Below are 14130 nucleotides of genomic sequence, written 5' to 3' on the forward strand. Positions count from 1 at the left end.
TTTTCCCTATTATCTCACGCCCTTCCTTCATGGTCACAGAATGGCTGCTGCACCTCCAGGCATCATGTTGATGTTAAGCAAAGAAGAATAGGGTAAGAAAAAAAGGACAGGTGGTACTAACTGTATATACTCTCTTACCAAGAAGACAAAAAGCCTTCCAGAACTCCACTCCTCTCTCTGACCAGGAGACTTAGGGTTAATTTCCAGAATGGTGTCACAAGGCTATTAGCTGGAAAAGCATCTACGCTAAAAGCCAGAAAAAAGAAATAGGGCTGAGATGATTTGGAATCAGCCGATGAGTAATATCTGCCGAAGTAAGTTTTTGTCCTGGTTTTGCACTTGTGCTTCTCCTTCTCAAATTCTCCCTGTTGCCCTCCCTCCACCCCATTCACCTCTTTGTCTAGAAGGAGGTAGAACTGAGAAAAGTGATAACCTGGAGAGTTGCTTCAGGAAATAAAACTTGCTTTACTAGAAGTTATAAACGTGCAACAGAGGAAAGAGCACAGAAGGACATGAAGCAGGATATCTTTATTAGAGCAGAAGCAAAAGGAACTACTGGCTGGAGCAGAGTGGGATGTAGGGAGGCTCTCAAGCTTTACGCAGTGGATTAATTTCATAGCACTGCCTTTGCCAGAGGCAGAACTAATCTTGTTGTGTCTGAAATGAAGCACCACAGACAGCAGACTTCCTTATAGATCATTTAATTACAGATTATCATATGAGAGAGATTGTTTTTCATGTCTACAGAGCAAACAACAAAGGAAGGGTTTTGTGACACAACCTATTTTTAAATGATATCTATTCAAATGTTACCTATTCCATGAATCCTTAATGAATTCTTTTTTCTTAAAAAAGCATCATAACTTTGAATAGGATTTCATAAAGCATCATAACTTTGAATAGGATTTCATACTGTGACCGTCAAAATAGCAACAGTTCTCCCTGGGAGGCCAGGTCTCTTGGCTTATTCAGTTCCTGGCTCTGTCCGTCTGGTCTGCCATCAGGTGGCTCCCCTTTATACTGTTAAGTCACAGTTGACCAAGTATCAAACCTTTATCCTGCTGGGAATTTCTAGTCACCATCGCTGTCACTGGAACTGCCACTGTCTGATGATTCACTACTGTCATGCTTTTTAGGGGGGCGAAACCTCCTATTGGAATGGGGCTTTCTGTAACCCCAGGAACCTTTGCTTTGTGACACACCCTTGTTCTGCATAGAATTATTTTGTCTGTGGGGCACAGAATAATTTTTCCTGCTGTGTGTTATTACGGTCCCTTCATTATTGGGGCCATTATGGGAACCTATTTCATTTTTAATTTCATTATCAAGACCACGAGAAGGAATGAACTGGCCCTGACCTTTGCCCTTACTCGGAAATCTTTGTTTTTCATTTGAGGTCACTTGATTCCTTTTAGAATGTTCTGTATCTTTTCTACTACTACCTTTGCCATTTTTCGGAATTTCATTAGTACTTTCAGCTCCATCACTACCGCCATCTTTTCTTTTGTCTTCTGTGGGTGCGTGAGGGTAATGAAACTCTATTTCCCCTTGACGAGCATTTTGGCTGCCGCCATCCACTCTGCTTCCTTCTTCTCCAGAGAATTTCTTAAAATCGGTGCTACCTATGATGTTGTTGCCCTCCACCAGGCTTACATCAGCAGCATTTGCCTTTTGGGCTGTTTCATCCCTGGTTCCAATGGTATTTCCACCATTCCCTTCTTTCTCTGGGATCTCATTATAACCTGGTCTTCTCACATCAGGATTAATGGTCTCAGCTTCACTTGGGCTGGAAAACTCTGTTTGAGTATCTGTACCTTCTCGGTCAGGACGAATAGCATCTCCTTTACCAGAAATGTCCTTAAAAGGTGGACCATCTCCACTGAAAGGAGAGCTACTGTCTTCCTGCCCTTGGAGATCTGGATAACCACTGCCTTCAAAATCACTGGAGACCTGTTTGGCTTTGGGGAGCTGTTTTAGACAGTCCATGTTGTGTTGGATACGGTGGGTACTTTTGCTTTTTACTGGAATATTCTGGGCTTGGGAATCTCTTTGATGATTCTTCTTAATTTTTGAGGGGGCTTTAGCGTAATTGGCACCTGCTGGAACTTTGCTTAAAACATTCCGGGCTTTGTTCTCTTTGTTTTCTTCCCTCAAGAGTTCAGTCACAGCCCCTGGCTCCATTATGTGGTGCATGTTATTTCTGATGAGAGCTTTGCCGTATTCTTCTTGGTCATGTAGTTTGCTAAGAGCACTGTCTCCATCCTCAGTCCCACGACTCCCAGTCGATTCAGGATAAATGGACGTCTTCAGGTCACTGTGGGCATTTTCTTTGTTACTAATCCTGTAGTCTTTATTCATTGTATGTCTATCTTCCAGAAGATTTTGAGATTTAGTGCTTTTGTTATTTTCATTGGTTCCAGGGAGGGACACGTCTTTCTCTTTTTCTTGGACAATGTTTTCTTGAGGCACTGGCTCTTGATGTCTTCTCTGGCCAGAATGGGGAAGAGCAATATTGTCTTTGTTCTTTTCTTCCTGCTAAAGTGTAATTTTCAACATAAAGTGGTTATTTTATGTTAAACTTCTAAAATTTAATAATTCTTAGGCAATAATAATAAATTTTAAAACCCCGCCAGATACTTAATAAAAAGAGTCTTTTAACTCAATAGAGATTTGTTGGTAGAGATAATTCTGGAACGGCCAAAACAGGTTTCACGGAAAAAGAAGGATGAGAAAGGCTTGAAGAGTGGGTAAGATTCAAATACATGTAAGGAAAATGGTGAGAACATCTTAAGAGTAAGTGGTATATTCACATGTTTGGAAACAGGAAACATTTGAAAGATAATATGAATTACATTATAAGGCTGGAGTAGAGAACTCCTAAAGAGAATAATACAGAAGAGAATCCAAATAAGAGAAATAAGTTTGGAAATATAGATTAGGGCCTGATTTTAAAGGAGGACCTGACTTTAAAGAGGACAGTGTGGTCCTCATCTTGTGACTAGTGACACAGTGCAAGTGAAATGAAGTTCGTCTTTCAAACATGGTTTTTCTTGCTCTCGTTCTCTCTCTCTCTCTCCCTCCCCCCACTCCCATTCTCTCTCTTTGCTTTCACCCTGGTCTTCAAAGGTATAAATCTTTTCCTCTTCTCTTTTTTCTCAACAGAAAATATACAAATAGAAGAATCTAGGTTCTGACATCCAAAGAAAATATTTTGCAGCAGGTGTTGGCCACCCTAGCTGTTGTCTGAAAAAGGATTCATTAATTTTATTTTTTCCCCTCTTTTGTCATGTAATAAACCAGATTCGATAGTCTGGGTCAGTAGTTCTCAAATTTAGCATTTCTCCTAACTATTCGGAAGGCTTACTAAAATGAAGACTGTTGGACCCAACGGCCAGAGTTTCTGATTCAGTGGGCTTGGGGTGGGGCTCTGGAATCTGCATGTATGACAAGTTCCCAGCTAATGCTGGTGCTGCTGGTCTGTGACCACCTTTGGAGAACCACCCTTCTGGATCCTAAGTTTAAGTATTGAGGTCCGGATGAGAAAAGTCCCTGAGACAATAATGGGATGAAAAAGAGAAAGTGGAGAAGAAGGGTAGAGTGTTTATGCCTGTATCTCAATTTGTCCTTTTTTGGGGGGGGGGAGGTCTGTAAAATGCTGCTTCATAGGCTGCACCTCAGCAACTCAAGGTACAGCCAAGGTGCAAGAAGCTCGCACGATGTGCTCAGGAAGAGGGAGGGGCTGAGACTGATTTTGCCCACACCGCTCACTGTTTCCCTGTGGCACAGGCTAGACGTGGAAGCATCTGAGAATGGATAGGAGCTTTCCAGAGGGAGTGAAGTGGCTCCAGAAGGAGCAGAGTCGATGGAGCGTATATGCTGGGAACAAATGTGAGTCATACGCGAACAAAGAGGGGTCTACATTGCCCGTGAGAGCCAGGAGAGCCTGAATCAGCGCTGCCCCAAGGCTGTACTGTGTGGTCCTAAGCTACTGTAGCCAGCGGCTTCATCTTAGGGCACCAGCAGGGCAAGCAGTACGCAAGGGGTCGAGCAACAGGGTCCCGTCCATGTCCGAGGATCCCACGTCTTCCTCTCCACTGTGGCTTGAGCCGTGTGTGTGCATATGGTATATGGTATAGGCTGGACGGCGTAGAACACCCCCAACTCCCTCACGTGCTTGCACGCCGTCTTAGGGGAAGAAGGAGCGTCTGAGCATTTTTATCCAAAAGGGACTGAAGGGCTTCCTTAAAGAACTATTTCCATGAGTAGATAACCTTAAGTTTAAACAGGTTGAATTTAAATTAATTTCTGCACACTCCCTACCCTTTCATTAGCCCACGGGTAGGAGCTCTTGAGCAACAGAACAATTATGGACAGAATACATACTTTCTCTCATACTTTCTCTCCACCACAGACTTGTAGGGTGAGCTGAAATTTACAACACCGCTACATAGACCTCTGAACTGGCGGGTAACATGAGATCAAAATAAGAGATATTTCTTGAGGAACTGGGACATGTAAGAAGTTGGGCTGGGCACTACATGTTCTAAGCAATACCTGATGATTTATTGAATGGCAGAGGCAGCAGTCCTGCAGGGGTATGGAGGGTGGGCGTGAGGTGCTGTGACAGAGACCTTGTATTCAGTCAGGGTCTGCACAGACAGAGGATCAGAGCTTTGTAGAACCTGGGACTCCAGGCATAAGAATTTGGTTTTATTTTGCAAGGGATGAAGAGCTAGCGAAAGTGCATGATCAAGAGATTAACAAAATAAAAATCAGAGGTTTAGGAGGAATTGTGGTAAGAAAGGACAGTCAGGAGGATGCTGCAGTGTCCAGGAATGAGATGTAATCACTTGGATTAGGACTATGCCAAAGAAAAATGTCACAAAGAAAAATCGTCTACTGGTGCCCAAATAGAAGAAGGGTTAATACCTAGAACGTTGACATGAAAAAATGAAGACGAGAGAAAAAGATAACTTTAATATTAGACGTGTTGACGTCGATGGGATATAGAACCTAAGCTCAAAAAGCAACATCCAGTTAGAGACTGAATTGGGTGTCATAGCCTCCCAGCCCACGTCCTTTCCAGTTTCTATGACCTATGGTCAGCTTGAACATCCTTGAACATTTTATGAGCTAATTGCTTGTTACTTTTCATGTCAGATCTTTTCATTTATGGATATTCTAATTTTTTCAAGTTTTTTTAAACCTGCAGCTAGTAGCTAGTATCCCTTTTTTTTCTGATGCAGCAGTCCTTAAGGTTATTTCCTCTTTCACATAAAACCCTTCCAGGAAAGTCCAGGTTTTCTCCATATTCACTGGGTGCTTTCTCTTCTCCAGGTTGACATGTGCAGAGGCTCTTATTAGGTCACTATGTTCAGATCCATCCTCAAATAGGAGTACAGTTCTACTTGGAAGACTGCCTGCTTTTATACATAAATCTTATTAATGTTGGAAGCTGTGGGGAATTGTTGACTCAGCTCACACTTGAACCTCAAGATAAAAATGGTTTACAGAAGTACCCTCTATTCTTACAAAGCTGGCTGACATGCAGTATACAAAAGTTCCAAAGTGTAGTATTTTTAAGATATAATTTGAAATGACTTATTTGGGGGGAGTTATCATTATTCACTAATCTTTTATATTGGCAGGTATATTCTGAAAATAGATAAGGTTTTCTCATGAGGAAAAGTATAATAGAAAAAAACGTTAGAGTGAATTATTTCTGAATAAAAAGTATTTTAAACATTTAACCTATTTTAAGGCATTCCATCTGGGAAATTTTTACACAGACATTTGTATTTTCCTTTGCAAGTAAGTTCATTTGGTCACTGCTAATACACACTTTTGAGTTAAACAGGTGCATTATAATAATCCCTTCTTAATTTTTTCCCCTCCCTGTTTTGAAGTGGGAAGTTTTGTTTTATATTTGGTGTTTTTACTGCTTTTAAAACAGTAACATGTACACTAGTGGTGTACCTTTCTTTAAAGACTGAAGAGTTTTTATAAATAAAACATGAAACAACTTTTAAATTGTGATGTGCGATGGTTGATCATTTTTGCACTGCTTATGTTAAATGACTTCCTGTGGCACCGTTTACTGTATGATGGTCGTACAGTCAGTTGGCTGATCTGCTTTTCTGTCTCCGTGCCTTACCTCATATTATTCTTTTCATGGAGAACAGTGTCTCCCACACAAATGTTTGCTCAAACCCTACTCATCCTCCAAGGTCCAGTTCGCTTATTTCCATTACGTAGCTTTCCCTGAACACCACACTAGGAACTAATCTTTTCTACTCCAAGCCCTGAAGCATGATTTTTTGGGTACCACTCACATAGCACTTTGCACATTCTGTCTCGGGTTATAATAATTTTTGTAAGCACCTTTTGTTTCTTTTCTAACTCTAAAATCCTGTAGAGAAAGAGTTAAGTTTTCTCAATCATTTTATCTCTCATAATATCTTGCACAATAGGAAGCTCTCAGCATGGATTTGTTACAACCAATAAGTTTAAAAGGCAGCTAGCTTTAGAGGTGCTAAGTCTTCGAGATGCGTATAAAGAATATTGAGCAGAACAGAATAACATTCTGAAGGGAAGCTACTACTTTCATGGGGAATGAGGCCAGATTTGAAGAAAGTAAATAGTCCTTTTGCTGATGGCATTTTAAACTGTTTCTAGCTCTGTGGCCAGTGAGTCTGCAAGAAAGGACTGAGTGAAAAGAATTATTGTTTTATTCCAGTGACAATGCCCTTATTCTTTCTCTTCCAAGCATCCTGACACAGATGGCATCATCTGTGGAATGAATTTAAGGGACACTAAAATGTGCCACTTTTTAGGCCAAAATGATTTCTTTCTAATCCATTCCCCCCTGCCCCATTAGAGCATATGGTAGAATATGTCCAGAAAACCTCCTTACAAAGGATCAAACTTTATTCAGAAGCAATAACATGAAAAACTCAATGGGTGTCCAGTATCCACCAGCACCACATCTGCTGTGGCAGGTCCTGAAGCAGGGCAGGGTTTGGGCCAGGGCATGCGGTAGCCCATCTGTGTCAGGAAGACACTGGGACACAGAGTTCCATAGCAGAGATGCTCCAGGAGCCTGGGACCGTGGGAAGAATATAAAGGCACCAGCCGTAGACAGAAACCCCAGAGAAGGCAAAAGTCAACTTTGTCTTCCCTACAGTTTCGCCTAATGTTTGTCCAGAGTTTGGATCATGATAAAATCACTAGGATTCTGCTTACCTTCACATCAGTCTGATTTTTCCTCCCAGACGAGGTATAAACATACTTAAAAAGATAATACCCATGTTTCTCATGGTGGCCCTTGTACATTATCTACAAAACACAACATTATATTAAGGTGGGTTTATCTCTTACGAAGAAGTTTTCTGGCTCTCTTTTTGATAGTACAAGGTCTTTTTAACTTGGGTCAAGTCTATTTCTGCATCTAACAAGTAGTGGCACATCTGATAACCGCAGGACGGCGTGTGTCAGCCAGCTCCTGAAGAGAGCAGCTTGTTCCTTTCTTTTCTATCTCTAAGTCTGTTTTCCCTGAGGACGACTGTCAAACAGTTCTCTCCCCCAGGGTGTATCAATCTTATTACCAAATTTCAATGGAAATGGAGCACTTGGACATATTTTCAGGTAGGAGGAGGCAGAGGGACGAGGTGAAAGGCAGATTTTACAGTATTCATGCTGATGGCAAATTGGCAAAACTCCCAGCATGAACATTCAGGCTCCCAAGCTTGTGGTTTTTGCCTTTGCAGTTTTCAGCTGAGATAGAGAGCGGAAGATGGTTAGTTTTTAGAACAGAATTTTCTGAGACTGTAAGAAGAAACCATGGTAGGCAGAAGTAAGTTGCAATTTGGTGACACGAAAAGCTGAAGGTACTTATTTAACTTTCTGGTTGCATCTGGAAAACTAACTCCATGTACATGGAATTTCCCCTTGAAGACTTCTTAACTCACTTCCCTTTGTTTTCTCCCTCATTTATCTCTCTGTTCTCACGTACATGTGTGGGAAAATATTGTTTGCTAATAACAATATCCCAGAACTTTTATTCATCCCTCTGAAGGAAGAAATCATTGAAGAGAAAGAATTCCCATTCAGAAGGCTTTTCTCTTTTCTATCACACATTGTGTGAATTAAAGTGCCAAAATTATGCTGTATAATTTTTCCATTTCCATTCTAGGTACACAAGAATATTTTGACAGTTAAAAATTTCCTCTTATTGACTTTTCTCTTTACAGAGTTGGAAGGGGTGTATTTGAGAAGAATAATTCTGTTTACCCTCTGTTCTTCCACAGAGTCTTGCTTCATTTTCTCAGCCTGTGGTTGCACTGTCTGAAAGGAAACAAGAAATAAAACTTCACTAAACACTTCTTTCTTTCATTTCTTCAAACAGTGAATGTTTCCTTTCTTATTCTCTCACTGGGGCGTATTATTCAATGTGGAAAATCATTCTGACTCAAAGACGATGGGCACACACATCACATTTGTTTCTGTATTGAAGGAGGATGCCGACCTTCCTCCCCCAGGGGGAGATAGTGCCGGCTCCACTACAGAACCACGTTCAAGTGTGGGAGAACAGCTGAGTTGGGAGGGGTGGCACTCCAGGTGAAAAAGCTTGGATGTCATTGGTATCCACTGAAAAAGCTTTCCCTGGCACACTGGGAGTGTTTAGTATCAGTGAACCAAAATCAGAGTTGAGTGATGTGGATTGCATGTGCGTTGATTGTATAAGTTCAGTCATTGCTATTCCAGTTAAGGTAAGATGGTCCAGCAAGAGTGAAACCATAGCCCTGCACCTAAGGGGAAGGAAACCACCTGAGGATGGCACTGCATTGTTGCCAGTTACCTGGGCAGTTTTTTCTTTCAGGAAAAGGGAAAATGACATTTTGAAAGGTTGTGTATTATAGAATGTGAGATACAGAATGACACTGTAAACCATTAAACTTTCCATTACTTCCACTATTAAAAATCCAGAATTTTACCTAACATCAAAACCAAGAAAATTACTTTTTTTTTTTTTCCTGCGGTACGCGGGCCTCTCACTGTTGCGGCCTCTCCCGTTGCGGAGCACAGACTGCGGACGCGCAGGCTCAGCGGTCATGGCTCACGGGCCCAGCCGCTCCGCGGCACGCGGGATCTTCCCGGACCAGGGCACGAACCCGTGTCCCCTGCATCGGCAGGTGGACTCTCAACCACTGCGCCACCAGGGAAGCCAGGCATCCTCTCTTGGCCGGTGGTCACTGGGTTGGTGTTGACACAGCACATTTCTTGGAAGATGGTCGGAGATGCCACTGCAGCTGTTCTTCGGAACGTGATGCTCAAACAGGCTCGTCCTCGGCTGGTGGGATGAGCTGGGTCAGCGGGGCCCACGCCATCCTCCTTATGCCTAAGCCCGTGCCTCTGTGGCGCCGATTGAGCAAAGTCAGTCGTGTGCATCGGGCCTGGCAGATGTCTATTTTAAGCAGTACGTCCCCTAGAGGACTGCTAGAGCATGTGTGCTGAAAGGGGACACGCCTTCCTCAGCTCCGGCTCTCCCAGCCGGTTGGCACAGCTCGTGCCCGTCAGTGCATTTCCCAGTTGGTTGCCCACTCGCTCAGGACCTATGTGTAAGTTCTTCCGACAACAGAATGACCACTCGCTTCCACGCTTTTCCAACTGAAAAGGTTACTCCGAGAAGTTAGGATGTTTTCCAGACACTATCTAATTAGCACTGTGTCTCCTTTGCAGAAAATATCTGTAGCACTCAGCATTTTCACAAGATGACATCGTCACATCCTGAGCACTCATCTGGGTGAATCAGAGGCAAGAGAAGACACAAAAGGAAATTGGAGCTTGATCTGAGTTAAGCTGAGGGGGACTTCTTCCCACCTTTAAGCTCGCTGATGGAGACAAAATCAGCAGCAGGATCTCCCAGTGTTGCAAGAACTACAGGAAAGGTCTGGTCCCTTCATGTTATCGTGTAGCTATAAAGTCTGGTTGCTTAGTCATGGAGCATTCAAGTCAAATTCTCTCCGTTTTTGGTAAAATATTGAGAAATTCTTTTGACAGGTTATAATTTGGGTATATTTACTCACTAGCATTAGCTGATTGAAACACTGTGGCTGGCTATTGGTTTTCTCAAAAATATTTTCACTGGCATTTCTCCAAAGGCAACATGTAGCCATCTTGTAATTCTTCTCACATGTTCGTTGAGGGCTTCAATGTCTGGGTGACAGACATTTGTGTCAAGGGTTGGATGGGTCCTCTTTGTGTGGTACTTTATTGTAACTGAACAAGGTAAGTGCTACTAATTTCAAAAGACATCGCTTAAAAGAAAAATAGAAGAAGAGAGCAAGAGATTATATGATGCATAACTGAATCTGTAAATGCTTACTGGTGCTGCCAGGGTCAGACTGAAAAGGAGCAGTCCCAAACAGATGATTCGCATCTTTGAGAATCTCTGTAAAAAGACAATAATATTTTACCCTAAAGCATTGCCAGTTATGAACTGCAGCCATAATAATAAATAAAACAGAAAAGTCTATACAAACCTCCTTCCCCTTAGCAGTCCATTTCCTCTTGTTTAAAAAAAACTACATATAATTTATATCCAAGTGTAGAAACTTTAATCTGAGCTTTCATATGTCTAATTATTCCAATGTGAAAATGAAAATTGTCCAATATTATGAAAACAATGAAGTTGGATAGAAATGGAGTTCATAGACATATTTATTTGCTCTGTTGTCAGCCCAAACTTTTCCCTTTTATCTTTACAGAGAGACCATTTAATTGAATTATTTATATAATTCAGAATAACATTAAGCAAAGAGTCAATAAACTTTAAGGTAGATCAATAGAAATGATGTAATTTGAACGAGAGAGACAAAAGGGTTTTTAAATGACCATTCTTTTCTTTCAGTCCTTTATAAATATATTCTACTTCCTCAGGGACCTGTGTGATGGTAGCAGTGGTCAACCCAGAATTCTATCTCTTAGAGAGGAAGTAAAGCAAAATTGTTAAGAAATAGGTTTTAAAGTTAGATCTGGGTTTGAGTTCTTGGCTCTGTTATTTAATAACCACGGGACCCTGGGCAAGTCATTTAAACTCTCTAAACTTTGGTTACCTCATTTGTAAGATCTGAATAATACTTATACTTGTATCTGATGAAAAATTCTTAGTTCTTTACACAGAGCCGGGCACATAGTAAGTGCTCAATAAAGGTTAGCTTTTGTCATTAAAAAAATAAACAGTTAAAAAAAAAGAATAACATTAAGTTAGTATAGCAACTCATAACAGACTCTAAATGAATCTGCCAGGGTGACAGGCTTTACTGTGAGGAATGAAATCTTGTTCACCACCAGCCCTGTGCCTGAATATATATCCTCGTACTCGTTAGCAAGGTATATGAGGTGGAAGCCACCTGTGGGCTGGAGACCAAAACAATTTATGTAATTGTTATATTAATAGCTAACATTATTGAAAACTAAAATGGGCCAAGCACTGTTCTAAAAATTTGACATATATTCAATTAATTGAGCTTCACAGTAACCCTGTGGAGTTAGGTGGCATTACTAGTCCTGTTTTACAGATTAGGAAATAGACTCAAAGTCAAGTAACTTGTCCCAGAATTCCCAGGTGTTCAGGGGCAGAACTGGGATTAGCATCCAGCCAATGTAGCTCTAACGCCAGACTCTACAGCACCTTGAATAAGTTTCTACTCTTTTATCTTATTACAGAAAAATCTACATGTAGTTGATGTAAAGCAAATCATAGTATTTTACTGGCATCCACAAAACGATGTTTAAAACACTAACATTTTCTTATGGATAAAGGTACATGTTTATATGCTAAGAGGATCTAGTGAGTTCACTTAAGTCAAGTAGCCATTAGATTGAAAAAGAAAGTCAACATAATTTTGGATGACTGATCTGTTGGTTTTGATATTAAGTATTTTACTAACTACCACACAGACATATAGCAACCAATATGAGAAGTAAAAATTTACACCACTCTTTGATATTACTTGAGAGAAAAGTACTTTTAACAGGAAAAATAAATACTGTTGCAATCTTTAACCAGTTCAAGGTAATAGCTTTTATTTGGAGAAACAAATATAACTTTTAAATGTATTCTAAAATCCTGGGCTATTCTCTTCTAAATTAATACAATTTTAAGGACCTTAATTCTAGCTATAATTTAGCTTCCAAGCATTTTAGAGGTTAGGACAGTACAAGTCAAGTATCAAATGACAATGCTGATCACTAGAAATATCAGTACAGATGAGGTTTGAAAGTATAAGTCTGAGCATATTATCCTTATTCAGTCTTATAAGCAAAGGTGTGGAGTAAAATTGAAGTCTTTGAGCTACTGTGGCGCTTGATAATGGTGGTAGTCAAATCAGAGGGAGAGCTGCTACCAAACCACCAAGTTCAGTCGATCATTTCTGGAGCTGGTAACACACTTTCTCTTTCTAAAACAAAGCACTACATAGTACACAGGTGTGCTCAGTAGAGAACACTCAATATGCATTCATTTTCAAAAGCCAGCTCCCTACCTGGACGGCACGCATCCTACAGATGGGAACTATGTTATAAAGTTGTTATCGAGAACATCAAGAGAGCCAAATTACCTGGGGGTCTTTGACCTTCAGAACACCTGGGTTCTTCTGCAGAATTAACGGTGTGTGGGCATTCTGCTGAAATTTAAAGTTTGTTAGAGTCCCCAGTGGCCAATCAGCACTGGCTCACTTAGCGCTAGCAAACAATTTGTTACCAGTGCCCACAGATAACCATAGGGGGCAAAGTCATTTTAATCTAAAAATGTTTTTGTGGTAGAAAGCTGCTATCAAATGTTCCAGAAAGTGGGATAAACAGAAAATATAAATACCTCAGCTTGGTGTATCGTGTTGTCAAATAATTAAAATTGATTTCAGAACTATTAACTAGGACTGGCTGAATAACTCACAAGTTTATAAATAGAAAACAGTTTCGCTATCCTCTTATGTCAAAAGCTTATAATTTCAACTGTGCCTGAAGGAACTTCAGCAACATTTAACAAAAGGGCATTGAGTGCCTATTATGTGACCAGCATTAGGGAAACAGCAGTGAATGAAAGGAAAAAAAAAATCCCTGTCTTCGTGGAATTTATAAGCTGGCAGGGAGACAGACAGTAAATAAGATGAGTAAGTAAAGTGTTATGTTAGGTAGTGACGGAGACTAAGTCTAAGAAGAAAAAGTGTTGCAGGGAGGGGACAATAACAAGCATTGAGAGTGGGGACATTGGGTTGAAATTTTATTTTTTAAACTTTTTAATTGTTTAATTTTTATTTTGGGGCTGCGCCACATGGCTTGCGGGATCTTAGTTCCCTGAGTAGGGTTTGAACCCAGGCCCTCGGCAATGAGAGCGTAGAGTCCTAAACCCTGGACCGCCAGGGAATTTCCTGGGTTGAAATTTTAGATGGTGAGGCCCAGGAGGGCCTCGTTGAGAGAGTGACTTTTGAGTAAAGACCTGTAGACATCTGACTCTCTAGGGGAAGAATATTCTAGGCGGAAGGAAGAGAAGGAGGAGAACCCCTGGGACAAGAGCCTGCTGGCTTGTTCCAAGACAGAGGAGAGGTCAGGTTGGCTGGATGGACTGCAGGAAGGGAGTGTAGCAGGAAACGAGGTCAGAAAAGTATTCAATGGCAGATGATGTAGCGCCCCTGGGTCATCGCGAGGCCCTGACTTCACCCTGAGTGACAAGGAAGCCCTTGGAGTTCTTGGGCAAAGGAGGAACTGAAGGAGGGACTGAGTACGCAAAGGCAGAGACCGGCGAGGGAGCTCTTGAAGTAATCTGGACTTGAACCACCGGGGGTGGTGAGAAGTGGTCACGTTCTGGATGTATCTGGACAGTAAAGCCAGTAGGATTGGCTGGCGCACCGCATGTGGCCGGGAGAGAGAATCAAGAAGCAAGGATGGCACCAAGGTTTTTGCCTTGAGCAACTGGAAGAACAAAGTTGCTCTGTAGTGTTGTTATGGGGGAAACTGCAGGGGTGGTTTAGGGGGAAATATGGAGAGTGTGGGTTTGTATGTGAATGTTATAAAGTGGTCAGTTTAGGACGCTGGCTTTTGCAGTGAAACGAGTGGCACACGCATGTTGGA

General features: G+C 41.4%; 1 protein-coding gene across 1 annotated transcript; it reads right to left on the minus strand.

Annotated features, from left to right (window-relative positions):
• Positions 1-1071: 1071 nt before the first annotated feature.
• On the minus strand, positions 1072-10444 carry MEPE (matrix extracellular phosphoglycoprotein; the record flags this gene model as incomplete). Its single annotated transcript, XM_082838696.1, has 4 exons — positions 10385-10444; positions 8290-8343; positions 7243-7335; positions 1072-2535 (listed from the first exon to the last, which is right to left on the minus strand). Exons 1-4 carry the CDS (start codon positions 10436-10438, stop codon positions 1072-1074), a joined length of 1665 nt encoding a protein of 554 aa, XP_082694822.1. The 5' UTR covers positions 10439-10444.
• Positions 10445-14130: the final 3686 nt, after the last annotated feature.

Source organism: Leucopleurus acutus (genome assembly GCF_964270905.1).
Source record: "Leucopleurus acutus genome assembly, chromosome: 4".
NCBI lineage: Eukaryota > Metazoa > Chordata > Mammalia > Artiodactyla > Delphinidae > Leucopleurus > Leucopleurus acutus.